This window comes from Gopherus flavomarginatus, chromosome 15, assembly GCF_025201925.1.
Source record: "Gopherus flavomarginatus isolate rGopFla2 chromosome 15, rGopFla2.mat.asm, whole genome shotgun sequence".
Taxonomy (NCBI): domain Eukaryota; kingdom Metazoa; phylum Chordata; order Testudines; family Testudinidae; genus Gopherus; species Gopherus flavomarginatus.
The window spans coordinates 24,975,689-25,002,811 of record NC_066631.1 but is presented as its reverse complement, the minus strand read 5'-3'; the positions used below and the strand labels follow the sequence as shown (position 1 = coordinate 25,002,811).

General features: G+C 51.1%; 1 protein-coding gene across 19 annotated transcripts in view; it reads right to left on the bottom strand.

Annotated features, from left to right (window-relative positions):
* NCOR2 (nuclear receptor corepressor 2) overlaps positions 1–27,123 on the bottom strand; it is a 403,768-nt gene that overhangs the window by 16,947 nt on the left and 359,698 nt on the right. For 15 of the 19 annotated variants that reach the window (XM_050923437.1, XM_050923442.1, XM_050923438.1 and 12 more), the window contains 10 exons: positions 19,771–19,923; positions 18,182–18,268; positions 17,173–17,453; positions 15,589–15,943; positions 10,629–10,856; positions 9,807–10,061; positions 6,690–6,839; positions 4,866–5,000; positions 4,474–4,636; positions 3,023–3,570 (listed from right to left, as the gene is read on the bottom strand). In XM_050923437.1, coding sequence (XP_050779394.1) covers positions 3,023–3,570; positions 4,474–4,636; positions 4,866–5,000; positions 6,690–6,839; positions 9,807–10,061; positions 10,629–10,856; positions 15,589–15,943; positions 17,173–17,453; positions 18,182–18,268; positions 19,771–19,923 — 2,355 coding nt within the window. The remainder of the gene's footprint in view (positions 1–3,022; positions 3,571–4,473; positions 4,637–4,865; positions 5,001–6,689; positions 6,840–9,806; positions 10,062–10,628; positions 10,857–15,588; positions 15,944–17,172; positions 17,454–18,181; positions 18,269–19,770; positions 19,924–27,123) is intronic. The other 4 variants (XM_050923443.1, XM_050923448.1, XM_050923449.1 and 1 more) reach the window with 2 other exon arrangements.

Genomic DNA, 27,123 nt, shown 5'->3' with positions numbered 1-27,123 from the left:
TTTTTATATGCTACTATGGGGTGAGAAACTCACTCTTTAAAAAAAAAAAAAGTTGAGATTCTCCAGGAGCTGGAGTGTAAAATGAAATGTGTGATAAAACCCTGAAAGCTGGTAACACTGCATCATCATTATCCCTGTCTTACAGGCAGGGGGATAGAGACGAGGAGAGGTGGCGTGACTGCCACAAGATCACAGGACAGATCGAGAGCAGAGCGAGGAAGAGGACTAAGGTGTCCTGAGTCCCAACCTTGCATCCTGCCCTCTAAGGAATTTCACGCACTTCTTGATATGACTTTAACTTCCTAAAGCCGAGTTCCCACGAGTTATCAATGGAGACAAATCACACGGTTCCCTCTGGGCTCTGCGAGACCCATGTGTATTTCACCAAGGGCCTCCTTGTCACCAGCACATTCTCTCTGGGAGCCAGTCACAGCTGGCTACCTATGCTGAACTCATGCTCAGACCAGCCTTCTCGCCCCATCCCGGCCCACGTAGGGACCCTGCCAAGCTGGGCTCACTCACTGAACCCAGCAGATATCAGTGGACTCATGTGAAGTCACTGGAAGAGAGGTGGGCCGAGTGGGACACTGGCCATTCCCACACACATACATGCCTTGTACTGAAGAGTCATTCTGCTCACTCTCTGTTTGGTCATCGGGCATATCCCTTCTCATGCGGATTCATTGCTTCTAGTGCTATTGCTTCTTTGCGTGAGATCCCCACTCCCTCCAGTCACATTCTAGTGAGAATTAGCTGAAGAGCCAAACCCTAGTACCACTGGGTCTCCACCCCACTCTGAAAGGCTTGTCTGTATTGACAGGACATTGCTGGCACTGATATCCCTGATCAGGGCTGGCTGGTCATACCCTGATCTGACTGATGGCTGGAGCCAGGGGTGGGAAGCAGACAAGCTTGCTGTGTCGGCACTGGGGCAGTTCGAGTGTGTGTAATACTGTGACCCCCAGAAATCTGAGCGGCTTGGAGCTGTTTGTGTTTACGCACGTCTGGAGGTGGAAGAGAAGTAGATGTACGAATGGCCAGGCACGGATCAGAGAGCTTGAGTGGGAGGGAATCAACAGAAAATACTTAACAAGGTAATATACAGCTAATTCTTGTTCCAAGGCTTTCGGGATACTGTGTCCCAAGCTCTGGCCTATGTGTCATTGGAACACAGCCCCTCTCTAGTCTGGGACGGTCAAAGACAGCAGCACAACATAGCCTTGGCTCCAATAAAAGGGGGAACTCTTTTAGAGTGAAAGCAGCAGAGTCCTGTGGCACCTTATAGACTAACAGACATATTGGAGCATGAGCTTTCGTGGGTGAATACCCACTTCGTCGGATGCATGTAGTGGAAATTTCCAGAGGCAGGTATAAATATGCAGGCAAGAATCAGTCTAGAGATAATGAGGTTAGTTCAATCAGGGAGGATGAGGCCCTCTTCTAGCAATTGAGGTGTGACCACTAAGGGAGGAGAAACTGCTTTTCTCTAGCCTAATTCTTGCTTGCATATTTATACCTGCCTCTGGAAATTTCCACTACATGCATTCGACGAAGTGGGTATTCACCCACGAAAGCTCATGCTCCAAAACGTCTGTTAGTCTATAAGGTGCCACAGGACTCTTGGCTGCTTTTACAGATCCAGACTAACAGGGCTACCCTGCTGATATCTTTTACAGTAGCACCCCTTGCTGAGATCTCTAGGCTGGGACACCTCATCCTTCCTATTGACCGAGCAGGATTTCTAGCCACTATAAGGTGGAGTGCTGCAACTCCCAGCTCTCTGGATGGGCTCAGAGGAAATCCTGCTGCTGCATGACTTCTCAATGATCTGCTTTTTTTGGATATATTTGCAGAAATGCTTTAGTGTGTTTTATTAGTGTCAGGAAAAAATGCCCCACTAAAGCCAAAGGTGCGTGTGTATTCATAGCTAGCAGAGCATTCTCGGCAGCTGGCTGGAAGAGCCCAATGACAAGTATTACTGCTTATTAGTAAGATCTTGAAGAGCAAAGAGGAGAAGATTCAGAGAACAGAGTTAGAAAAAAAATTCTCCTCTCCAGTTATCCCCGTGGACTGTCTGGTACACACTGTGCACTAAGGTTTACATGCATGGGAGTGCAATGCTGGGACCCAGGGCAGACGTGCAGGAGAGATTCACAGAGATAACACTGTGACACTCTTAGCCTCCAGGACCTCTGTGCGCTAAGCATTACATGGTGCTTGCTAATAACTAAATATCTAAATGGAACCCAGGGGTCCGCTCTGGACCAAAGCGCAGCTGTCCCCATAAGTGTCCCTATAGAGATGGGCATGAACTTAGATCCACCCTCCTCCCCGCCCAACAGCAGTTTCACCCGGATAAACATATTCTACTTCATTTTGTGCCTTAGGCTGTTGTGCTGGGTTAAGCAGCTGCTGTGTTTCACTCCAGAAGTGGTTGCATTCTAATGGCAGCTACATGACCCCTGTGTACAGTATACTATCTTATATAGTGCCTGTCCCCATGGCATCTAAGCACTGATGTATCATTTGATAAACAAATTGACACAATGCTTTGGGATCTATCAAATTGAAAGGCATTGTGCCAACGTGGGAAATTGTTCTTGTCTGCCATGGCTGTCCTGTTAGAATCAGACATTCCCTCCCCCTCCCCCCAGACCCCTTGCTGTTTGAGTTATTACCCATGATTCTTTAATGTAGGCCACATGTGAATTACTAATTACAGTGAAATCAAGGCTGTAAAATAAATAAATAAATAAATAAATACCAGGAAATGAACTAGAGCTGCAAAGCAAGAATCGGCAAAGGAAAATTAAAAAAAGAAAAGGGAGGGGGGGTAAGGTGGAGGAAGGATTTTTAAAACAAACAACAAAAATAAAAGACTGGAATAACATAAATGATTCCAAAAAACTCAGGAAGTGGAAAAAGCCAACCACCAAAACGTGCAATTCAAAAAATAAAATAAACAAACAAATTGGTTTTAGGCCACAAACTTGGACTGGCACCCGCCCCTCCAATTTCTTACCATCGCTAGCGGAGTCGTTATTTAGCGAGCGTCTTTCTCGCTTCCCCTTATCGCAAGAAATTTGACGCATGATAATCACATCTATGAAGCTGGCCGCTGTCATGGTGGTCTTACCGAGTGCTCGGAGCTCCTGTTCCTGCATTGAAAAGGATTTACTTTGATTCTTTTCTCTACTGTGCTGCTCATTGACCGAGACTGCGTGCTGCTGATCCAGGGGTGGATGATGGTGCTGGTTTTTCCCCTGTCCTCTGCTATACTGCTGGGTAGAACCTGGCCCGGAGGCTGGTAAGGGCCTGGACTCCATGGCTTTAACGGGTGACGATGACTGTTCTAGGCCTGCCCCACTGGGCAGCTTTGAGGTGAACATGTTGTTGTCAGTCTGAGGGCGTTCTACCTTGGCTTCTCGGGCCCTAGACGCCTCTTTCTGTAGGAGAGCAGGGTCCATCATGGCTGCATAGCTGTCCACTCCACTGAGGGAGCAGCGCAGGGCGGATGCCGTGGGAAATCCTGCAGAGCGGATGGGCGATGTGGTGGTGATGGTGGAGGATCTTCAAAGCAAAAAAGAATGCAGAGATAATATGACCGTGGGGCTGAGAGACGCTGCAGCTTCCCCACCCCCACAGGAACTAGGCTGTTTGCTCCTGTCAAATCCAGTAACCCTATAGAGGTATTAGCTAAGGTGCACGTTACTAGGAGGTTAATGGATCCAAAGCCAAACTATGCGAAACTGACACAGGAGACGGTCACAATGCATCTTCCTTGGAAAACTAAACAAATGGGGCCTGACTCTGGTCCTGTTTACACCAGTTTGGACTTCAGCAGAGTTACTCCTCATCCGCACTGACGTAAGTGAGCAGAGAACCCTGCCCATGTTCCATTTAACCAGTGTGGCTGATTCCCCATTTAAAACTTAGGCATGAGACTGCACTGGGGTAAAAAAGGCCCAGGCGGAGTGTGGCATAATACCACAGAGCAAGAGGAATCAGATAACTTCTAGCTTCCTGCTGAAGTTGGGACGAAGAGCAAGCTGGAAACCCCACCACCTACATATGCATTTCCACAGATTATTTGCGGCACAAGGGGCTGGCCAGTTGGAGCGACCAAAATAATGAGCCCGTACTTCAAAAGGCTGAAGAAAACTTCTCATTGAGGCAAAGGCTGAAGCACGGGCTGAGTAAGAACATCTGGATTTGGCCCAGAGTGGACAGCCCACGACCATCCCCCTGTTTGCTCCCTGGGAGCAGCTCCCAGCAAAAGCCATTTGAAAAGGAAAAGAACTTGGTCAAAATCAGCCAGCTCACCACAAGCCTGCTGCTGAGGCCTGCTCCCATTCAAATCAATGACCAAAAAATGCCTGTGGCCATCAACGGTGCAGGATTAGATCCTTAACGACCCAAAGCCCTCCACCCACCGAGAGCACGAGCACGGTGAGCCGCAAAGCCCATACACACCGCAGAACTGACGGGGTGAGGCTCTCCGACGAGATGACCTTCATGCCCGTGTTGTGCAGCACGCTGGGGCGCTGCTGGACAGTCTCGTGGGTGCGGGGCGAGGCAGGAGAGTGCTGGTGGCTGTGAGAATGAGTGGCTGAACGGCTGCTGCTTTGCTCGGTCCCTGTAAGAAAATGCAGTGAAGAATCTGAGCTGGAAACCAGTATGGAAAACCAAGGGGCAAGTGACAGTGAGATGGGGAGGAAGACAGAGCTCTTCATAAACCTTAGAGAACTGTCCCCAGTGCCACCCCGCGCCACACCGCTCTCCCACCACCCGATAGCGATGACTCTGCTCACCAGTGGAACCATTGCCTTCCACAAGCCATATGGCATGGGTTCCTCCAAGCCTACCTGGTCTCCAGATGGGCGCATGCTCCACAGTGGTGGCTGCTAGGAAGGATTTCTCGCGCTCCCTCTCACGCTCCCGATCTCGTTCCCGTTCAGAAGCCGATGCTCCTGTCTGTTTGGTCATGTGCGTGGGGCCTCCTGGAATTCAAAGGCAGCCAGTGACAGGGGAGCGGAATTCTGGTGCAACCTCCAGTCCTGTGAGTGTTGCAGCTACAGATCTCTGCACGAGCTTCCTAAACCAGATCCTGGCAGATAGGCAAAGACCGGGGCCTGATACCACTTACACCGGAGTAAAGCCGGCGCAACCATCGGGGCACAAGTATCTGTATTAACTGCACATTTCGATCTGTACCCAAAATGTGACAGATGCACTTGACTTCTAAGATAGTGTGTTCGACTGACAAAAGGGATCAGATGGTTTCAACATCACCTATGGGGAGACACAGCCACTAGGCCAGTGATTACAACCCACTGAGACTGAATGGCCCGTACCTGTCCACTGTGGGGCAGTCTCCTGGGTAGGCCCTGCTGGATGGAGACAAGAGTAAACACTCTCAGGGTGTATCTGCACTAGAGCTGGAAGCAGCTGGGGTTGGGAGACATTCCCGCCCTAGGTCTGATTGAGCTTATGTTCTAAAAATGGGAACGCAGCTGTGGTGTCACGAGGAGTGGGAGGGGCTGGCCACCCCAAGGATGATCCCGTCCAAGATCCTAGGGAACTAGCCCCTCCTGCTGTTCACAAAGCCCTGGCAATTCTTCTCTAATCAGCGCAATCTGAACTAGCACGCTATGTCCTTCTTTCTCTAATGTTTTGTTCCCAAGAGCTAAAGAAAACACTTCAACAGGGGATCTCTGGTTACAGACTCTCAAAGGGAGGAAATGCAGGCGTCCAACACACAGTCGGGCCTGCAGGGCACCAATTGGTACATATGGCTCCCACCGAAGGATCGTATGATTCCCCTTGAGACAGGTGAGGCAAGAGGGCCAAGATGGGGGGGGCAAGTCTCTCTAACGCACCCGGACGGGGACAAAGGTGCAGCTAGCCTCAGAACCCATAAACACCACAGCCCCATGGAAATCACTGGAGTTCTTGTCCTCACAACCCCATCTTCACGAGTGAAGTTTGGTCTGGGCTTCGTTTGTGAACTCTCTGGGGGAGGGGAAAACGTCTTGCCCAGCTGCAAGGCTGCATCAGGTGCTGAATAAGTAACAATGTACAGAGCTGACGGGGCCAAACTGCCAGAGCAGGTCAAGTTCTAGCAGTGTTACAAGCCAATGATTATCGGCTGCACCTACAGACAAGAACAGTCCTTCCAGCCTCAGAGCTCTCCATAGAAGAGAGAAACAACCCTACTGATCATCTCCCCAGCTCGGGGCCCCCCACCGGTCCCAGCCCTAGCCCCAGCTCGGGTTAAGCCCAGGGAAGAGGGACTGGTAGGTAGTGATCAGACGAGTAGGACCAGGACTCTGCTGTGCTCTACACCTGGATCTGAATCGACCTTGGACAAGTTACATCTCTCTGTGCCTTGGTTTACCAGCTCCCTTCCCCTGTTGGTTTAATTTGTGCACCTCAAGCACCTGAAGATCCTTGGACGGGAAGTACTATCAGCGTGGTAAGAGCTGCAGGGACTAAGAATTCCGGGTGTAGGACAAACCAGCATGCCAGGCTCGCCATACCGAAATCCTGGAGCAATGGGAGTTCCTGGGAAGAGAGACACACACACACACACACACACACACACACACACACACACAAACACACACACACAGCGGGGGTTCGGTTTGTCCACATGCCCACCCAGGCAGATTATCAGGTGGCAGTTTTACCTGGGGAGAGCGGGGAGCTGCTGTGCCGGCTGCTAAATGTCTGGGGGGCGCTGGGGATGTACGTGATTCGGTCCATCGAGGCGGCGGAGGTGCCAGGTGTGGGAGGCACAAGGACGGGCAGGTGCGGCACTTGGGAAAGGTCGATGATCCCTGGAGAGAGAATCGAAAGGACTGTCAGGATGACAATCAAACCCACGCCCCAAACAAGAGGGTGCGGAGAGCGAGGCTGGTAGGGAAGCCCTGGGAATTGGGACAGCACATGAACACACGTACCCTGGCAACTGGGAAGGGGACACTGGCAAGAGAACAATCGGATTGTCTAGGGCTAGCTGCATAAGTTAAAAGCTGTTTCCTGCTCTGTTGCGAACCCCTCTGGCAAAGGATTATTAAAAAAGAGGAAGCATTGAAAAATTAGGATCTACTTCTCGCCATTGATGCTCTTGGGGTTATCATCATTTATTATTTCTACCTAGGAGCCCCAGTCACAGACCAGGACCCCACAGCGCTAGGTGCTGGACAAACACAGAGCACAAAGATTGTAAGCTGCCTGGGGCAGGGACTATCAGAGGGTGAAATCCACCCCGGTGCAGACCCCAGCTGAAGGCCCAAGCACCATGGAACTCCCAGTTCAGGCCCATCTTTCACAGGGGGAATTTCACCCTGGGTTTACTTAATGCCTTTCACTCAGCTCGGACAGTGACAGTGGAGGAGCCAGCATGGCTTTCTTTTGAATGGCGGGGTCCAGGCATTGCTCTGGGGGTTCTAATTCCGCAGTGTGGGGCACTCTACCCACCCCGCACATGGCATTCACTGAAATGAAACCAACAGGATGAAAAGCTCTGGAATACGCTTCCACGGGAGGTTGTGGAATCCCTGTCATTGGAGGTTTTTAAGAACAGGTTGGACAAACACTTGTCAGGGATGGTTTAGGCAGACCTGGTCCTGCCTCAGTGCAGGGGGCTGGGCTAGATGTCCTCTCAAGATCCCTTCCAGCCCTAGATTTCTATGATCCTACATACACCCCATTCTGTACGTGCTGGGGTAAAAGAAAGGGCAGAGTCAGAGCCTGAACTGAGAATTCTCTTACTTGGAGGGCACTTGAGTGGGGTCATTAGCTCAGATCAGTGTGTTCTGCAGGTAAACATAGCACAAATTTTAGTTCTGGAGTCAGAGGGGGCCCCCAGATTCCCTGTGGGTGGGATTTTAGCTGGAGGGACACTCAGTAGCATCACAGAGTCAGCTATGAGGACAGAGGCCTACTCAGCACAATGAGATGAGAAAGTCCCCCTGGGTCTTTTCTGAAAGATGCTTCAAATCAGGTCTCATTTGCTTTATCCCCAAAATCAAACACAGCTTTCAAATCTCAGGATTTACACTGTGCTAGAACGGCCCAGTTCAGCACAGTTCACTGGAGATACTGTCTATAAAGACCAGTACAAATGGGCCACTTTTGCCCAGCGATGGGAAGGCGGAGATCAATTTACATTGAATGAGAATATGCCTACAGCCAGTGTAGACTCAAAGAACCATCAGTGCAATACCATAAACGCTATTTTACAGGGCTACGGACTCCACTGTCGATGGGAGCATGTTCTGAAGAGCTGGAAAGCCACAGATCAGCTACTCGACTGTTTTAGAAGATGCAGCAATGTTACACCCACACTCACAGAGCAAGCTTCTCTCATTAACAACCACATGTCACACTCACACAGCATTTTTTAATCTTGAAAGAGCTTTACAAATACCATGGGCCAGATTGTGGAGTCCTTCCTCACAGCACAAGTGAAGTCCATGGGGCTCCATGGAGAGAAAGGGCACCATAATCCAGCCCCTCACTAATTCATCCTTCTGCCTTAGCCTAGTTTCCAGGGTACCCAGATCACGTTCTACACACCCTGGTTTTCTACTGTACCTTTCTCTTTCAGTGTTACACTCTTGGTTTCTCACCTCCTCCAGTCTGCAAGGTTTTGTTGGCACCTGAAACTCCTGCCATTTACCCTGAATCTGGCCCCACTGCTGGGGAATGGTGACGGGACAGCAGGGCAAGGGACAGGTTAGTGCACAGCCATGTATTACTAACAGAAAGAAAAACCTGCCAACTGCTAGCAGTAAAGAGGTCAAAGAACAAGAGCAACTTATAGAGCAGCTCCCCGCCCACGGGATTCCAAAGCGATTTCCTCTGCATGTACGGAATCACTTTGCCCACCACTGACAGTCAGTCTCTTTTCGGGGTGGCAGCTTTTTACGAGCCTGCAACAACTGCACAACCGCATAGGGTAGGAAGTAGAGATCAACAATGTATTCAGTTTGGAGGGAGATTGAGGGGGGCGCTGAATCTGGCTAGGACACGCCATGCCTGAAAACAAACCCAACTAAACAAATGATCCTGACTAGCCACACGCTGACTGGGACCCCAGTGTTGTTTTGTCTGGAGGAGGGTGCAGAAGCAGCAGCCCAGAGCCCCTAGTGCCACACGGGGGCACTGCGCCCAGGATTGGATCCCATCTCCCTGCCCGGATAGAGAGCCTCAGGTTTGCAGTGGCTCTCTAAAAACAGCTGAATAGACAGCGCTTTGAAGCCACAGCTGGGCCCACTTCCGCCCCTTGGCTTCAGCACCCCAGCTCCAGTCTGAGTCACGGCGTCCCAGTGCCGTCTCCTCAGCAATTCTGAGAGTGCGGGAGCAGCCCTCGCAAGTCCGAGTGTGTCGAGCCAGGCTGCCATGGGCTCCACAGATGTACCCTGAGGGGCTCTTATCCAAGCACCGGTCAGGCCTGGCCCTCTTTAACCTGTGAGAGCTGATCAAACTCCAGCCCAAGGTCACCGGGCTGCCCCTGAAGCAGCCTTGAGAAACCAAACGCGCTATCAAGACTGACAGAAACGAACTGCCTTTGCACAGATGGCTCAGGAACCACTCAACCGGCCAAAGCCAAGATGCTCCTGCCCCTGGCGCAGCAGACATATGTGGCATACAAATGTGCATGCCACATGGGTACTGTCGTTGTGATCTCCACCATGAGAGCCCTGCTGGGTGTTACGCTAGGGGCCTGGGATCAGAACGACAGCCCTATGCCTTTCAAGAAGAAAAAATGCCACCAAAAACCACAGACAGCTTCATACTTCGAGGACCTGCAGCATAGTTGAGAGCTAGCGAGGGTTCTCGGGGCGAAAGTCCGCGCAGCATGTCTGCCCTCTGGGCCATGGCAGTGGCGGCAGCGTTCTGGTGCATCTGCTGGGAGGTGATGTAGTCATTGATGATGGTCTGCCTGTTCTCCATGGCGGCAGTGTCTGGATACCCTCTGATGAGGTACGGAGGGTAGAGATGGGGGTACGTCGGGCTTGGAGCAAGATGCCTGGGCAAGTAGTAAGCAGCAGCTAGAAGAGAAGATTCAGACGCGCATGAGCAACTGACAGTACGGTCCTACAAAAGCACAGCAGAGTCTGACTCATGAAAACTGCAGCGCTCAAGAGCATCAACTGGGACGTGGGATAATTTAGGAACAGATAAGGCCCAAATCAGTGACCTGCATCTGGCCTTCAGGCTGGGGAGGCCCATGCAACACACCAGAAACATCAGTCCCTGTGGGCATGAGGGTAGAGGAAGCTGGTTTTTTGCTGTGTCAGGCCTTCATCTGCCAACTGTGCACTGGAGCAGTGTCAGGGTAAGGATGGAACTGAGACAGAGAAGAGCTCATCCGAGTCGCAGCTTTAAGCCAAAGAGTCACTCAACAGTCAAGGCAGCACTGCTTTAAAAGCCTGTTTCCATTGCTCATTGTGAAACAGAACGTCGCCAGCCAGCCAGCGGCTTGTTACACAGCTTAGAACAGAAAGGGCCCCATTCTGTTCGCAGCTACGCCACACTCGTAGGAATGGAACCAAGGCAGATTTTTTGCTCAGCTGACCAGGGGCTGCTCCTGCCAAGTGCCCCAAATAAAGGAGTACCTGCTTCCAGTTGAATTCCCCTGGGAAATGCAGCGGGGTCGAAGGCCAATGGAATGTGTCCTCTATACAAATCGACACCACTCATTCCCCGGAGTAAATGTTCATAGGGGGAGATGGGATGGTGATGGTCCGATAGAGTAGCGTGAGGAGACTTGGAATTGGTGATGTCTCTTGTTGTGGGGGTGATCTTTCTGTCCTGGGACACTGGCTTCCCAGCCGTGATGCTCCCTGCAGAAGCAAAAGAAAGGAGTCAGAAGAGTCCATGTTGAAACACATTCGCAGCCAAGTGCTGCTCTCAGAGGGGCGTGCTCCCCACTGCCTCACTGATTCTGGCACGTACACTGAGCTTTGTCAAATCAAGGAGTTTTTCCTCTGTTTAAACCTACTGGGCCCATTCCATCCTCAGGGTCACAGTGGCAAATGCCATTGACTTCAGTGAAAGCTGCCATCATTTACCTGGGGTCAGAATCTGGCCTGCGGCATGCGGCAACATGTGCGATTTCCGAAAGCATCTCTGTGACTAGGGAGGACGACGAGGGTCCCACTGAAAGCAGCTGCACCTGATTCTAAGAGTTCTGCTCTCCCAATCTGCCCACGGCAAGTGTGTTCCTAAGTCAAAAGCCCACCCTTTCGTTTTGCCTTTCGAATTGCGGGGCCCAACACTCGGGAGCTGGACACGGCACAAGAGGTAACGAGTCAGAACAGATCTCCTTGGCAACATCAGTGAGAGCAAAGGCTGTTACTTCTACAAAGAGAGCGAGACGCTCCCCCTGGGTAACACTTTTGGGGCTAAATTCAGCCTTGGGATAAGGGAGTGTGACTCCAGTGGCTTTAATGAAAATAGGAGTCATCTTCCACTGACATCAGTGGAGTTACCCTCACTGACGGCAGTGATGTATTTGCCTGTTCGCCTTCAAAACACTCTAGGAACAATGATTAATCCCCAGCATCCAGGAGAGGAAAGCAAATAAGCATCCTCTGTTATTACGGCTAGGAGAAGAGAGGGTGAGCGCTTGCCCAAGATCAATGCCAGAGCCAGGATTTGAGCTGAAGAGTTTCTGGCTCCTAGGCCTGGGCTCAGTCGCTCTCTCTCTAAGGACACACTCACGAGAAATGTTTCAGAGATAACCACACAAGCAAATCTTCACAATCCAACTGACCCTCCAGCCCACAGGGTCTTATCTTTTCCCACTTCCGCACAAAGCTCTCCAGAATGTTGTCCTGCCAGGTCCCTGGTTTGATTCCTAAATGAAAGCCATTTTTGTCCTGAATGGATCTCACGTTTGCCATCACAAAGATCTTCACTTAGCCTCAGCAAGGGGCCAGGGACATCTGACAAACATGCTCTCCTGACGCAGTCCGACGAATCTGACCCATCTGAGTAGATGGCAGCGGGACCCCGCTGCCATAGCCCTGTCTGAACGCTCTGCTGGCAGCAGAAAGGTTAATGTTACCAGAGAGGAAAAAAAAGCGACCCTGGAAACTCAAAATAAACATGATGAAATAGGGCCCAGATGGTTCTGACAGCAGCCGTCCTCCTGCTCTCACCAGGAGCTGTAAACACTTTCATAATACATGGAGAAGCAGCTGGAATAATGTCAAGCTTCTCTCACATCCCTATTAACTCAGAACTGGCACTTTGGTGCTCGCCCTCTGTACAGGGTGAATATCACCAGGCTGGCTAATTAGTAACAATGAGCCCTGATTCTAAGAGTTATGCTCAGCTCATACGCTCTGGGGAGGGAAACATACCATGTGAGCCCAGAGTCCAATCAAAACAGCTTGAATGTCAAATTCTTGCAACAAACCACTCGCAAACAAGCCACAGACCCCGAACTATTCAGAGACGTGAGCCAGCGCGTCATTTCCCAACAACAAATAAATGCAAGAAAAGCTACGATCCGTTTGCAGACAGGCAACGAAGCGAAATTCCGCAAATCGAGGATTCTTTAGGGATGACTCAACCAGCTCCGGTTCAGACAATGAAGTTAAGCTGCTCAATTTCACTGTCTCATTCTTATGCACTAGCCCCGTTCAGTGACGTTTGGGTTTCCAGCCCTGCAGGGACTGGTTAATTCCCCTCATAAAACTGTTTCCATTGATGCAAAAATAACCATGGAGACATTTCAGTTTTGAATCGCCACTCCTTCGGTTTTAACAGAGTCTCAGCTACTTGGCAGGGCCCTGTACATCAAATCTGCCAGAGGTGCAGAGGGATACACTTATCGACCCATAAAAACTCCTCCCACCCCGAAAACTGATGCTCTGACTTAGCCTTGCAAACCCCCTATAGGCACTCTGTCATCTACAGACACACAAAATTATGCCTCTGTGCTGGAATTTAATAGAAATATTCAACTCTTTCTTGGGAAACCTCCAGCCCCTCTGTGTGTAGCCTCCCCAACACCAGTGCTGCACGTTGGCCACATGTGCGAATCACAGAGAAGCCAGACAACCAAAGGGCATTTTTCTGAAATGAGGTATCTTGCTCCGCTTTAGCAAACGATCGGTCTCTAGGGCCTGTGGTGGTGAAGGCCCTAATACTAGATTGATCACACAGGCAGGTGGACGGAGAAGTGTCCCCCACCTATAACTGCACAACTTGTAGCCTGCTAGAGAACAGCAAGCGCGTGTGGGGCTCGTGTTGCTTGGCGATGCTGAAGGCTAGGGTGTTGGGTCTCAGTGAGGAGGGAATGACTGATTTCCCATGTTCACGTATTGGTCAGAGGGAAATCCCATCGGATGAGCACTTTGGCTTACATTTTCAAAAGCAACTAGTGATCTTGGGTGATCTTTAAACCCATCAGTCCCTTTTGAAAGGTGACACCAGTCTAAGTACAGTCTGTCCCTAGGAGCCCACAGGTGGCTCTCAAGAGGCAGAGCTTAAGGGATGGAACATGGCCTATCTGCTCAGGCCCACCAGGCTCCTTTTCCACCCTAGAAGTTTGGGGCAAGGGTTGTTATTTTTGGTAATAGTGATGGGGGTGCAGCGTGAGATCAAGGGGACCTTTTGCCCTGGTCCTGTTGGTTGCTGGGTGGGTTGGCTATTGCGTTAGCCTGGGTCTATTGGCTGTTGGGTGGGGTGGCTATTGGTTTGCCCTGGTTTTGTTGGTTGTTGAGTGGGGAAGCTATTGGTTTGCCCTGGTTCTACTGGTTCCTGGGTGGGGTGGCTATTGGTTAGCCCTGGTTCTACTGGTTATTGGATGGTGTGGCTATTGGTTTGCCCTGGTTCTATTGGTTGTTGGGTGGGGTCAGGGGCGGCTCCAGGCACCAGCACGCGAAGCACGTGCTTGGGGCAGCAAGCCGCGGGGGGCGCTCTGTTGGTTGCCACGAGGGCGGCAGGCAGGTTTCCTTCGGCAGCATGCCTGTGGCGGGTTCGCTGATCCTGCGGCTTCGGTGGACCTCCCGCAGGCTGCCACCCAATCCGCAGGACCAGGGACCTCCCGCAGGCAAGCCGCCAAAGGCAGCCTGCCTGCTGTGCTTGAGACGGCAAAATACCTAGAGCCACCCCTGGGTGGGGTGGCTATTGGTTAGCCCTGGTTCTGTTGGTTGTTAGGTGGAGTGACTATTGCTTTATCCTGGTTCTATTGGTTGTTGGGTGGAGTGGCTATTGGTCAGCCCTGGTTCTATTGGTTGTTAGGTGGAGTGACTATTGCTTTATCCTGGTTCTATTGGTTGTTGGGTGGAGTGGCTATTGGTTAGCCCTGGTTCTACTGGTTGTTGGGTGGGGTGGCTTTTCGAAAATTCTTCTTCTCTATTAAGGATCACAGGCAGGGTCACCCATGGCTCTCTTTGGTCACCCCTCTCTCATTCGACCCTCAGAGGAAGCATGAGGAGGCAGGGACGGCACTAACGCTCTTGGACGCAGACTGCAGTTTTCTGAACTGCAAATGTAGTTTGGGTCACTGGCACAGTCGCAGTCAGGATGAAATTTCTTTTGCTCTGCCTGATGATTCATGATCCCTGAGGCTCTGGCTGGATCTAGGGGAAAGCGTTGCTGGAGCTGACGCTGTCTGTTACAGTAAATGCGCTCTACGCATATGTGCTTGTGTCCTTGTGTTTCACCAAGCAACCAAAAGTTAACCGGACGAAAGGAAACAGGCATTTGCTGGACTGAAGGGCAATCCTATCAGCCAGGCAGCGAGTCATTCTGGCTACGTCTGTGCTCTGGATTGCTAGATTTGCCCTGTGCCAAATTCTGCCTGCCCGAGCAATCTTGCTGGCTTTTGAACGTGGCCTCTGAGAGCAGCTATGGCAGCACAATCCCAGTGCTTTGCCAGGCCAGGGTCTTGCTCTCAGGCTGCTGGCGAGCGGCCCAAGTGATTTCAATGCATGCAGGTGGAACTGCGCCCCCTGCTGGAAACACACAAGCATTCTGAGGCAGCAAAACTCTTGCATCTCCCAAAGGGATGTCAGGTCTCGACAACCCAGCTGGACTGTCTCCATCTGCTGGCTAGCATGGATTATACCCAGCTACAGCCAAAGCTCTCAGATGCTATGGTGATGGATGAGGGATAAATGCAGAACTGGGTAGACAAACACCTAGACTTGCACAGAAGAGAGGGGAGAAAATATCCCCCCTCCCCCCAGTTTTCCATGTTACTTAGCTTTCTCCCACACCATTAAAACATGTGCGTTCCAGATCAAAGCCTGCATACAGAGTAGACGCCTCCTCTGCAGCACAGCCTTCAGAATCACACAGGGCCAAATACCATTCTCAGCGATTCCAGTGTCAATCTGGAGCCATCTCCATTGGCTTCCAAGAGATATTACAGATTTACACCACAACGTTTGGTCCATGGCAACTACTGCACATTTCCCTCTAGCGTTTGTGAGGGGACAGCAAATAGGGGGCGAGCGTGGGAACCCGGCCAATGCCCTATATGCTCCAATCCTAGCATTTCCTAAAAGCCTTAACTGTCCCCAGCGCATTAGGGGTCTGCTGGAGAACGACAGTTACCTTCATGCTGCCTTGGGGTCGACTCCCTTGTGGATACTGGAGAACCTCGATGGAGATGGCTACTAAACGCTGCCCCGTGGTCCTCGTAGGTAAGCGGGCTACGGCGAGGCTTTCCGGGCTCAGGGACAATCACGGGGGCTCCCCTGGTAATTGAACCTCCGGAGTTTGTAACTGGGCTGGGCCTGCTTTTCAGGCTCTCCTCGTAACAAGCTCTGTCCAGAGTCCTTGGGTCTTGCATGACGTCCAGCGAGTGCACAGAGTGAAAAGTCCTCCCTGGGCTCCCGATGATCGACAGGACATCATGCTTTTTGGCACTTACTGAGGAAGAGTTGCTGTCGTATTTCAGCGGGGTACACTGGGGAAACAAGGCAGCGAAGAGGGCATCAGAGCGGGGAAGGGAACGCAGCAGGGCAGAATCAGTGAAGATCACCGTTTGCTCTTTTAGGTTGTCACTTGCACTCGGTACTCAGCCTGGGCCCCAGGGTGGGATATTCCAAAGCACTTAAGTGACTTGGAAACCAAAGTCCCACTGAAAATCAACAGCACTAATACTGTACACAGAACTGCACCGGTGAGACTCAGAACTAGGAGGTAATGCTATTCCACTGGAACAGGTAAAGATGAGCGGAGACTCCTATTCCCATGGGAATCAACCGTCTCCAGGAGCTACAAGCCCAGCAGAACATGGCATGTAAATGCACATTCCCCACTGTGACAACAGGAAGATGAATCACCACCAATGAGTGTCTATATCCACTGTGCTTCTCCCACACGCTCCAGAGAAATACAATACAATCAACAGTCACGAGTATTCTAAACAGCTGCTATCGAAACGCTCCACGTACGGTGAGATGTGCCCCAAGCACTTGTTCCCCAATTCCTAAAGCCAGTCCTGCTGGAAGTGACAGACCCTGCTCTTAGCGACATCTGCGTAATCAAGAGTCACTCCGACCGACTTTAGTGAGTTTACTTTGGGTTTACACCCGTGTAACTGAGAACACAGCAGGACCCAAGAAATTTAAATGGGGTGGGTGGGTGTCTCAGAAAGGTGGTTAGAAAGGGGCATTCTTCATTAGAGAGAGGCCAAAATTGGCATAATTCATCCCATCCCACCACCCCAATATTTCATGGCTGGGGGTTCCCAGGAGACTACACAAGTAATGAGGCCACCTTAGTTCTGAGGTTACACTCATAGCCCAGGTACTAAAAGATTCAGGTGGGCAATAAGTGAAAGAATCACTTGCAGTGTTTGCTAGGACTTAAAATATCCTACGGACAACAAACCCCACGCCGAATTGCTCTGACAGGGCACCCGTGAAGGAGCCGGACATGCAGCGCCTTGGAGATCTTTTCAAGCTCTGTGACACCCCACACGTGCACTGGGCCCCTCTGGGGAAAGAGGTCCAAGTACGTGCCAGACTTTAACGTATTTCAAAACAGGGGCCAAAGTTCTATGGGAGACACCCCCATAGAGACCTCTCTTTGGCCCAGTTCTCTGGTGCTTGGGTGCCTTCAACCACCTGGCGCCGTACTGATCCCCTTTACCTCTCGCAAAGTAACCTGCCCCTTCCTCAAGGAACGCACCTGTGTGATAGATCCTTCCTTCAGAGGCCTTGCTGCCACCGGGATGTCAGGCGTGCGCCTTAACTCTTCCCTGGGAATCTCATGGATCGATCTTCCCGCTTCCTTCACGGTGGCAACGAGGCCTTCGTGAGCTGCTTTCATTTTCAAGGGAGCGAGGCCGTCGTGAGGCCTGACTTTGTAAGTGTCGGACAAGTCCCTCGGGGGAGTGTTTTCCCTCTTGAGCTGTTTGGCTTCTCTTCTGAGGTAGTCCTCATGGCCCTCCACATAGGATCGCGGGATTCCTGCAGCCCCCCCCCAAGAAGGTAATGCACCAATGTGATTCTCCAAAGAAGCAGGTCATGCAAACTGAATGATGTACTTATGGCCCCTATACAGGCTGTGGGCCACGGGGGTTTGATGGAATTCACATGCAAAGCCACTACAGAGCCTGGGCAACCCAACGGGTTCTGCAAAGCCCCAACTGCCTCGCCAAGAGTGGGATTTTTCAGAAACGCTCTGCGTTAGCTCAGCTCTGCTCTCAGTGAGCTCCCCAATGGGAATTTTACCAGGCCAATATCAACGGCTCACTTCTGAAATCCCACACTCGCCAAGCAGCAGATATGATGATGATGAATACCTAGCTCTTACCTATCCCTTTTCATCATTCGATCTCAAAAACACTTGACAAATGAGGTCAGGATCATTATCCCCATTTTACAGATGGGGAAAACTGAGGCACAGAACTTGCCCATAGTCACCCAGCAGGCCAGTGGCAGAGCTGGAAGTAGACCGCAAGTCCCCTGAGTCCCAGTCCAGTGTTCTGCCCCCTAGGACTCTGCTTCTCCAGTCGCTGGCTAGGTCTGCAATGTGACTGCAGAACCAGTGGGACAACTCAGTCCTTAGTTCCTTCCACACTAATTGCATCCACGGTTAATGGATAGTGCTGAGTTGCACAAGAGAAAATGTCACCTGTCATGGCCGGCCCCCGCCTCCCCTTTTCCTTCCTGTTGTGGATACTTGCCAGTATTACCTTGTGTAATTGAGCCCCGGATATGATGCTGCTCCTTTAAGTTATGGGGACTGTGTCTGTCAGGGGGGATCGCTCGGCCCATTAGACCTAGAACAGGCCAAAGAGAATAGTCAGAAGGTAGCAAGACTGCTGACATTTTCATTATATTTTAAAGGGACACTGACAAGCAAGAAATCACCTAATTTTTAAAAGTTTTCTCCAGTAATAGCACCACCTGAGATTAATACAAAAATGTTTTCTAAATAGCTAATTTACTTTTCTCCTTTTGAACTGCTTGTTTACTTCCTGTACTTTGGGGACCAAAAGGCCAGATTGGTCAGTTTCCCTTTGTTTCTAGTCAGTTTCACTTTCTTGTTTTCCTACTATTGCTGGAATGTTTGGATTCAAAATGCTGCAAGGGAAAGTTTCGGGTTAAAAAAGCATTTGCAGGTCCAGAGAGATCATCTTTTCTTAAAGTTTTCCCTGTGATCCATGTATGTCAGTAATGCCTAAAGCGTATGGATAGATGCTAACACCTCCAACAAAAATATGATTCATCTACCCATTAGATAGCAATTAGAGAATTGTAACTTCAAAACTGCATTGCTTCCTGCTTTATAAATCAGAAACCCACTTGACCCTTCCCCCGCAAAATTCTGTGTAACTTTCCCCTGCTCTCAGTTCCACGTGGGTCTAGAGAGAATGAAGATGCCACTCTTAAAATATATAAGCCCTATAGATAAACTAGATACTCGGATCCCAATCTTACAAACACTGTAACACTTGTAAGCAGCCCCAATAAAATCCGAGGTTTCACACGCATAGTCACTTTATTATTATGGTTATTTATTATTTTATTACAGTAGGGCCTAGGAGCCCCAATCGTGGACCAGGAACCCATTGTGCTAGGTGCTGCACAAGCACACAACAAAAAGACAGGCCCTGTCCCAAAGAGCTGACCATCTTATATGTGCAGAGTTAGCCAGCTCCGACACTGGGTTCTCTTGGTAACGGGGCTAGAAAAAAATTCTACTAAATATTAGAGTTAGGGTTTGTAAAACCTTTTTTAGGGTTTATTTTAAACAAAACCTTTTACAGCTAGGATTATCTGCTGAAGTCCCTTCAACAGTTACAGCTGGGACCTTCAGTGGGAGATGTGTGCCTGTCAACCACTGAAAATCGCAGCCTGTATCTCTAGTTTAGAGCAACTTGGTCATTTCTGTGCAGGGCACAAAGCATGGGTGTTGAGAAGGAGAGATTCATTTTTCTGGTAAGGCCTGTAAGTTCTCACTGTACTGACAGATCCAGAAGAGAGATATGGTTGTCATTCATTCACTCGCTCACACAGACACGCAAGCATGCAGCAAAACATGCACTTTCATTCTGGATGTCTTATTTTAGATGAAGGAAAATGTGAGCCAGAAGGTCCTGCGGGAGGGCGCATAGCCATGTGCATCTCCTCCGAAACTGGCTGCTGCCATTCCTCCTGGAACAGAAGGGCCGCTGTTGGAAGATGGGGAGAACTCTCAGAATTGGAAAGATGCCGCACATTTTCTGCCCTGGTGTTTGACTCCTGACATGGCACGACTGAAAGATTCCCCAAAACCCACCTTCGATGCCAGTGGACGACAGATCGCGCGCCGGCAAACCCCGGCTGATCCTCCCCTCCATCATATCGTAGGTTCGTTTGGTACCAGTGGTCTCATGAGAAGCGCCAGCGCTTCTGCTGTCCTCCTTGGGGCCCTGGGAAGCACCGACTACACCTAGGATATAAAAGGAGATGAAGAAACTGTAGCAGCATGAAGAAGCGGGAGGGAGGGAGGGAGCGAGGTTGTTTACAGTCATTTGCACGTCCACTAAAGGCTCACTCCCATCGGAGTGAGTCCGGCAATTCAGCTTGCACTCAGCAGGCTCTGTCGGCAATACACCATGCTGCTGGGTTCCAGGAAATTCAGCCTCTCTCCCCCCTCTCTGCCCGCCTCAGATTCCAAATTCCATGGCCTCATGTTTGGGCAAGAGCATCGGTCTTTCTCGCTATCCAGACACAGCCTGCGAGACGTTATGGAGTGAATTCAGCTCTGGTGTACGCAGCTGAAACTCCCAGTGAAATCAGCCCCGTGGCACTGTTTCCTGAATACACCTACTGTTTGTGATCTTGTCCAGTCTCCCTAACAGATACTTGGAGAAATTCCCCAGATGAGAAAAGCAGGCAAAGGGGAAGAAGCAAAGCAGAAAAACCTTCAACATCAAAACTAGCATAAAGAACACTCATATTACTCTAATCAGAAGCAAGAGATGGACAAACCACTCAAAGACAAAGGAGGATGTGAAAAATCCAATGCACCATAACAGACGCTGGTAGAGAAAGTACAGTATCAAGCCATAGAACTAAATTAAGCCTCAAATACTAGTTCCTCTTCCAATTTAAAATAGATTTTCACACAGAACTATGGAAATTCAAGGTAGGCAAGATCTATCGGGCTATTAAATCCATCTCCCTGCCAATGCAGTACTGCCCGCTACAGCTCTGTTGCACCTATATTCTATATTTCCAAGTGATGGGCTCTCTCCTTTTCCCTTGCAAGTCTGTTCTACATCCTGAAAAAAAAAAAAATCTACGATTCATCATTGGATTTAACATCAGCAAATCCATCCTGCTGCCACACTCTTATTTTCTGCATAATACAGCCCACCCCATGAAATTTACAAGACAGTTTATGACACAGCTAAAAGCCCAAGGTTTATGTAACAAGCTCCAAGCTCCACAATTGGCTTGCACAAGATAAACTCATTGCCTGTTATCCCTGGACTAGTCTATCCTGCCAAGGAATGCTGTGTCCTGACCCTCTTCTTTCACATACACCATATCTAGGATTACACGGTTATAGAAAACACAGGAGAAGTTCAAAACATTTGTTCGGTCCTATAGAGTTTGGGAACAAAAGTTCTCTTCTGTGAAGCCAGTAACGAATAAAATGGGATTATTACGACACAGCTCCCACTATCAGTTTCTGCAGTCACCATACCATCAAACCAAAAGGGGCACCGGGAAAGATTCTGGGAAACAGAAAGTGAATCTCTGTCTCCCTCTTGGCTTCAGACTCATTCAATGTGAAAAATCAGCGGCTGATGTTTAGAGAGCAGCCAGGCATCTTGAGACACATGAAGGGGATAATGTTGCCGCATCCTGTTATCAAGGAACATCTGTTCTAAATAGCTCTTCTGCAAAAGGAACGCCGTCCCCTGTTCTCTTTGTTTTACGTATTTGGGCGGGGGGAAGGAATAGAGAGATTAAAAAGAAAGAAAATTGCTCGGAAAACATGTCCCTTGCTCGCAGAAGCCATTAGCAATCACATGCAGAATGAGAATAACCAATCTAGCACAATTCAGCTTGCATATGCTACAGGATTTTGTCTCATTAGAGCCCTTTTATTTGTAAGTACCCTCACGGCACTACAGAACTTGCAGGTTTTTTCCCCTGCTTGCCAGAACTCGTAATTGCTAACGATTTAATTTAATTTAATTTTTTTTTAACTCATTCGCTACTGCATTTGAAACCATCCCAGGATTGTCTAGGGGAAAGGAGATGGTCAGGCTATTAGCGATCAAATCATCTTGTCTTACAGGTCCAGAGAGGAGAGAAAAAACAACCAGATATGCAAATCCAATTACTCTGCCCAGGGCTCTTACTCAATCGTTACTATTAATATATACAGATAGAGGGAAAGGTGGCACAAAGAGAGGCTGGTGGAGAAAGTACAAAAGCGAATTAAATTAAGCCTCACACGCTAGCTCCTCTTCTCATCTGAAATAGATTTTCATGCAGAATCATAGAAATCAGAGATTTATTGGGTTATATAGAGAGCCCATCTCTTTGCCAATGCGGGACTGCCTGCTAAACTATATGTTCCAGGTCTGTGCATGGGATCGAAACAGTGAAAACTCCTGGAGGTTCATTTCAGTTCTCACTCCCCCTGCGGCCTTGGGTGAATCAGTCAGCTCCATTGCCCCATAGATAATGATGCTACCTCCCTCCCCTATATTCTTGTTATTGTTTGTACTACGGTAGTGCCAAGAGGCTCCAGCTGAAATCAAGGCCTAACCCTCAGAGCATGGGACGATGCCCGCCACGAATGGCTGTCAATCCTCAGAGACAAATGATGGGGTGGGAAACTGAGGTACAGAGCAATTCTGTGACTTGCTCAAGGTCACGCAGCAGGTCTGGGAATAGAATCCAGGTCTCATGAATCCAAGCTCAGGGCCCAGCCACTAGAACATGCTGCCTCTATGAGTTAGCGTTTGAATGAATGCTCCGAGGGGTAAGAAATATCGTCATCATCATTATACATGTACACATGAAGTCCATGCACAAGCAGGCCCAGCAGCCTGGGGGGTTCGGTGGGAGGCCCACAAGAGCCATATGGAGTTTGGTTCACATCCATTCTTTGCAGTTCATTCTCTCTATTTGGTAACCCCCCACCCCCCGTGTCTGATTAACAGAGCTTAGGCAGCTAATGCAAGGATTGGGGTTGTTTATTCTTTAAACCAGAATTTGGCCTGGGAGAGGAGCTCTGGCTTTTCTCCCCATTGCAGCATGATTTCTAAGATCAACCGTTTGATCTGGAGTGCTGGCTAAAGAGATCCAGTTGCTCATTGCAAAGACAGCTTGGAAACATTTCCGGTGTGGTTTTTTGGTACCTATTCTGCCAACTATCCCCGGGGTGACACCAAGCCCAGCTGGGGTAAAGTTAACAACTCAAAGGGAGAGGAATGGAGATTTGCTCTGCACACGGTGGCTGGTGGCCACTGCAGAAAATGCTCCTCACACCCAGCATGGGAAGGTCACTGCAGCACAAGGCTGGGTCCACAGGGGTGGCACCAAGCCTAAATTAATGAGCTGTCCATCATGGGAGGATTTCAATCCTTTTGCTGCTGGCCCAGGGCTCCACGCCTGTGGTGCAACAGTCCCGCTGTTAGTGGAGAAGCCGAGGGAGCTCTGGGAGGTATGGGAATTCAATCCCAGTGGGGCAGGCTTTGTTTTTCTCTCTGAGCCACACAGATCTGTAAGTTGTGCGCAGAGCACCTGAAAATCTGGCTATCAGCATCAGAGTGGGAGCTGCTGAGTGCTGACCCCGGCGGAAAAGCTGTCCCTGCTGGGGGGGGGGGGGGCATGGCGGGGTGCTGACCCCAAACTGGCCCATCGCGAGCCTGTGCTCTTGTCCTCCAACTGCTTGACTGACCGGAGAGCCCCGCACTGTGAGCGGAGACGCTGCCACATCCCGAAGTGTGCCCCAGAAAACCGAGCGACCAGTTCTGGAGTGGAACTGAGTAACAGCTTGTGGGCCAAGCCTGGAGCTTGTCTTTTCAGACTCGCCCCTCCTGCTCCTAACACAGAGTGAGAAAGAGAGACCCACTCAGACAATCCCCTGCAACAACGCCCCCCATCCCTCCCTACAAGCACCGTCAGCAGCCCACATCAAGGAACCCTCACCTGGGGGCAGGAGGGAGCGGCAGCGTCTCCCCATGGTGGTGATGAGTGGCAGAGAATGAGCCAACCCCAGGCACATTCTCTCTGGTGGCTCCTTCCTCAGCCCGAGAACGTGGCAAGTGCTCCACACTAGCTTGTCCCACTAGCAGCCAAAGCGCCACCCCCACCCCACCTCTCGGCCTCGTTTTGTTGTCAGGCAGGCTGTGGTGGCAAGAGAGAGACGAACACTGAAGGCCGTTGCTCTCTGGAGAGGGATGTGAGCTGTGGGGGTGTGACACGGCAGCAGATCTGAAAGATACACAGCGAGGCGGGCGGGTACATCCGAGATTAGGATCTGGTCCTTAGTCATCTCTGCCTTGCACTCAGCAGAAGTGATGCAGCTTTGTCAGTCACTCATGCTCCTCGTGCACGTTATGGCCAGGCACCAAAATGCTCCTGCTTCGCATCGGGCCGGGTTACCAAGACTCCTGGGCTCCAAGAGGCCGAGGGTGATGGTCGCTGTAAAGCAGCATCCTCTGCTTCCAGACTCAATGGGGCGAGGGCGTCTCTCAAGGCAGCTGCTGGGCTGCCCCTGCCCAGCCCCAGAAGCGTGGGCAAGAGCAGTGCGCAATGAAAGGCTTGTATGGAGGAGTCGCTCGTAAGCCTCACTGGAAACAAACCTCTGCTCATCGCTCGTGGAAGCGAACTGAGCTTCTGAGCAAACTGCCAGCTGATTTTTGGGCCAGCCCTGCCATCCAGTGAGCAGGCCTGGGGAAGGAAGTAACAGCTGGTTACTGAGTTAACACAGAGAGCACCTCTGCACTTAAAGAAGTGCTGTGACCTATGCAGGGTTGTCAGGGATTGGCTGGATGCCCCTAATGGCGAAACTCTGGCATGGAATGCCTACTGGCAAGAGTTCAAAGCCCAGGGGAACGTTGGCCACTGGTGAGAGACCAAAGGGCGGTGATATCTGAGGGCTTGTCTACATCACAAAGTTGCAGCGCTGGTGAGGGGGTTACAGCGCTGCAACTTAGGAGGTGTACACATCTGCAGGGCATCACCAGCGCTGCAACTCCCTGTTTGCAGCGCTGGCCGTACTCCCGTTTTGTCTCGGGTGTAGAGGATCCAGCGCTGGTGATCCAGCGCTGGTAATCAAGTGTAGACACTTACCAGCGCTTTTCTTGACCTCCGTGGAATAAGCAGGTATCCCAGCATACCTGAGGAAGCCTCTCCTTCAAGCAGGTCTCTTTCCCTGCGGTTTGCAGGGGGGTCCGGGGAACGCGAGAGCAAACCGCGGGGAAGCTGGTCTCCTTCCCCGGTTTGCTCTCGTGTTCCCTGAACCCCCGTGCAAGCAGGTCTCCTTCCCTGCGGTTTGCTCTCGCGTTCCCCGAACCCCCGAGCAAGCAGGTCTCCTTCCCTGCGGTTTGCAGGGGGGTTCGGGGAACGCGAGAGCAAACCGCGGGGAAGCTGGTCTCCTTCCCCGGTTTGCTCTCGCGTTCCTCGAAACCCTGTGCAAGCAGGTCTCCTTCCCCGGTTTGCTCTCGCGTTCCTCGAACCCCTGTGCAAGCAGGTCTCCTTCCCTGCGGTTTGCAGGGGGGTTCGGGGAACGCGAGAGCAAACCGCGGGGAAGCTCGTCTCCTTCCCCGGTTTGCTCTCACGTTCCCCGAACCCCCCTTGAAGCCGCCCAACAGCGCTGCAGTGTGGCCACATCTAACACCACTTGCAGTGCTGGTTGCTGTAAGTGTGGCCACTCTGCAGCGCTGGCCCTATACAGCTGTACTAATACAGCTGTAACAACCAGCGCTGCAAAATTGTAGATGTAGACATACCCTGAGGCAGTGTCGCTGAGCAGTGAGCGTGGGGAGCAGAGGGGAGGGGAGGAGAAGCTGGGCCCACCCTACTCCACCAAGTTCCAACCCAGGGCCCTTCAAAACAGGGTAACCTGGCACAGGGCTCAGGTCCCAATACCCCCATGCATGTTCCCTGGGTTGCTGCCTACCCAGCCCCTCTGGCCTTGTCTCCAGGGTTGGATGTGGGGTCCCTCTCGCGTCCCTTCTGCTCTGTCTCCAGCAGTTCCTCGGCCGGCAACAGCAAATCGTCCCCTTCGGTTCCCAGGGACGACTGACTTCCCGCGGTGCAGCTAGGAGGCGCGAACCCAGCGGCCTCCTGGCAGGAGGCTGCTGCCCACGAGTGCTCTCCTGGGTCAGCACAGACTGAGCTGAAGGGCTCCCTTTAGAACGCTCCCTCCATTGGGAGCATGCCCAGCAGAGGCGAGGGGGTGTGGCCTCTTGGGCCCAAAACTGCTCTTTAACCCTTGCTCCCCCAGCGTGGGGTTGGCACACCGTCACATGGATGCGGGTTGGAAATGTTCCTTTTCTTGGCACTGTCAAGACAATCTTGTATTTTAAGGGAGGGGAAGAGCTGCCGTGCCTGTGTTGCTGTAACACCCTGGAGAATAGTCGAACAACTGGCTGGATTCCCACCATGAGTGCGGACGGCTCCTTTCAGACATTCTTCTTGGCCTGGACACCTTGGGAGCTGCCCTGCCGTAGTTTACTGACAGCTTCACTTCTCAGAAGCAAGGCTCTCGGGAAAGGGTAAGGGGAAAGCGGAAGGCACTTCTAAGTGGCAGTAGAAAAGCCAGTCAGGGTATTCAGAGCAGGTTCAGCAAAACCCTTTATCACTGCACCAAACCGAACCGCCAGAGCTGCCTCCCTTGGCAGTATCCCAGTAATACAAAGGGGACACTGGCAAGCTGGAGATGAGAACGGAGCTTGGAGACGCGCTGAGATGCAACTCTGTGTCTGTATCCTCCATGCTCTAAAAGGGGCTGGGGCTCCCCTCCCACTAGCGTGCACTCGAGAGCAAATATGTGCAGTGCCCCATAGGAGTCACCCACCCCCAGCAGGCCCCAGGAACAGCAATGCTTCCTTTGTCTGTTCTACACAAGCGGGTCCCACTGAGACAGCAGCCCCTGTGTGAGTCACGTCACGGTGGGGGCTGGGTTTAAGAACAACAACAACAACGAGGAGGAGGGGGTCACCAAGGAACGGGCCCATCGCAGCTGTCTCTGGTGCAGGTGCCTGTGTGCTTCAATGAAATAACGAACCCCATGGTGCAAGAGATGGAACTCTTGGAGTCAAAAGAAAGCAATTGGGAGAGTGGACCAGATGGAAGCACTGGGAGAAGGGGAATATAGCTCCATCCATTCTGAGATGGACGCACCAGAGGACAAGGAGTGAATCTCGTTTCCTTCCAAATGCCACTGCGCACGGGGCCCCACTTGACCTCCACGTTGCATTCAGTTGGGGCTCACCGAACATGCTGACTCAACACCAGCAATTCTGACTGCCATTTATAGCAAGGTTTCCGTGGGCTGATGAGGAGCCTGTGGCTTCTTACACAGGGTGTGAGGATCGCAAAGGGGCTGCCCTGCAGCCTAGCCATAAAAACCACGGCCAAACATCCCTGGAATCAGCACAGCTACATCGCACTG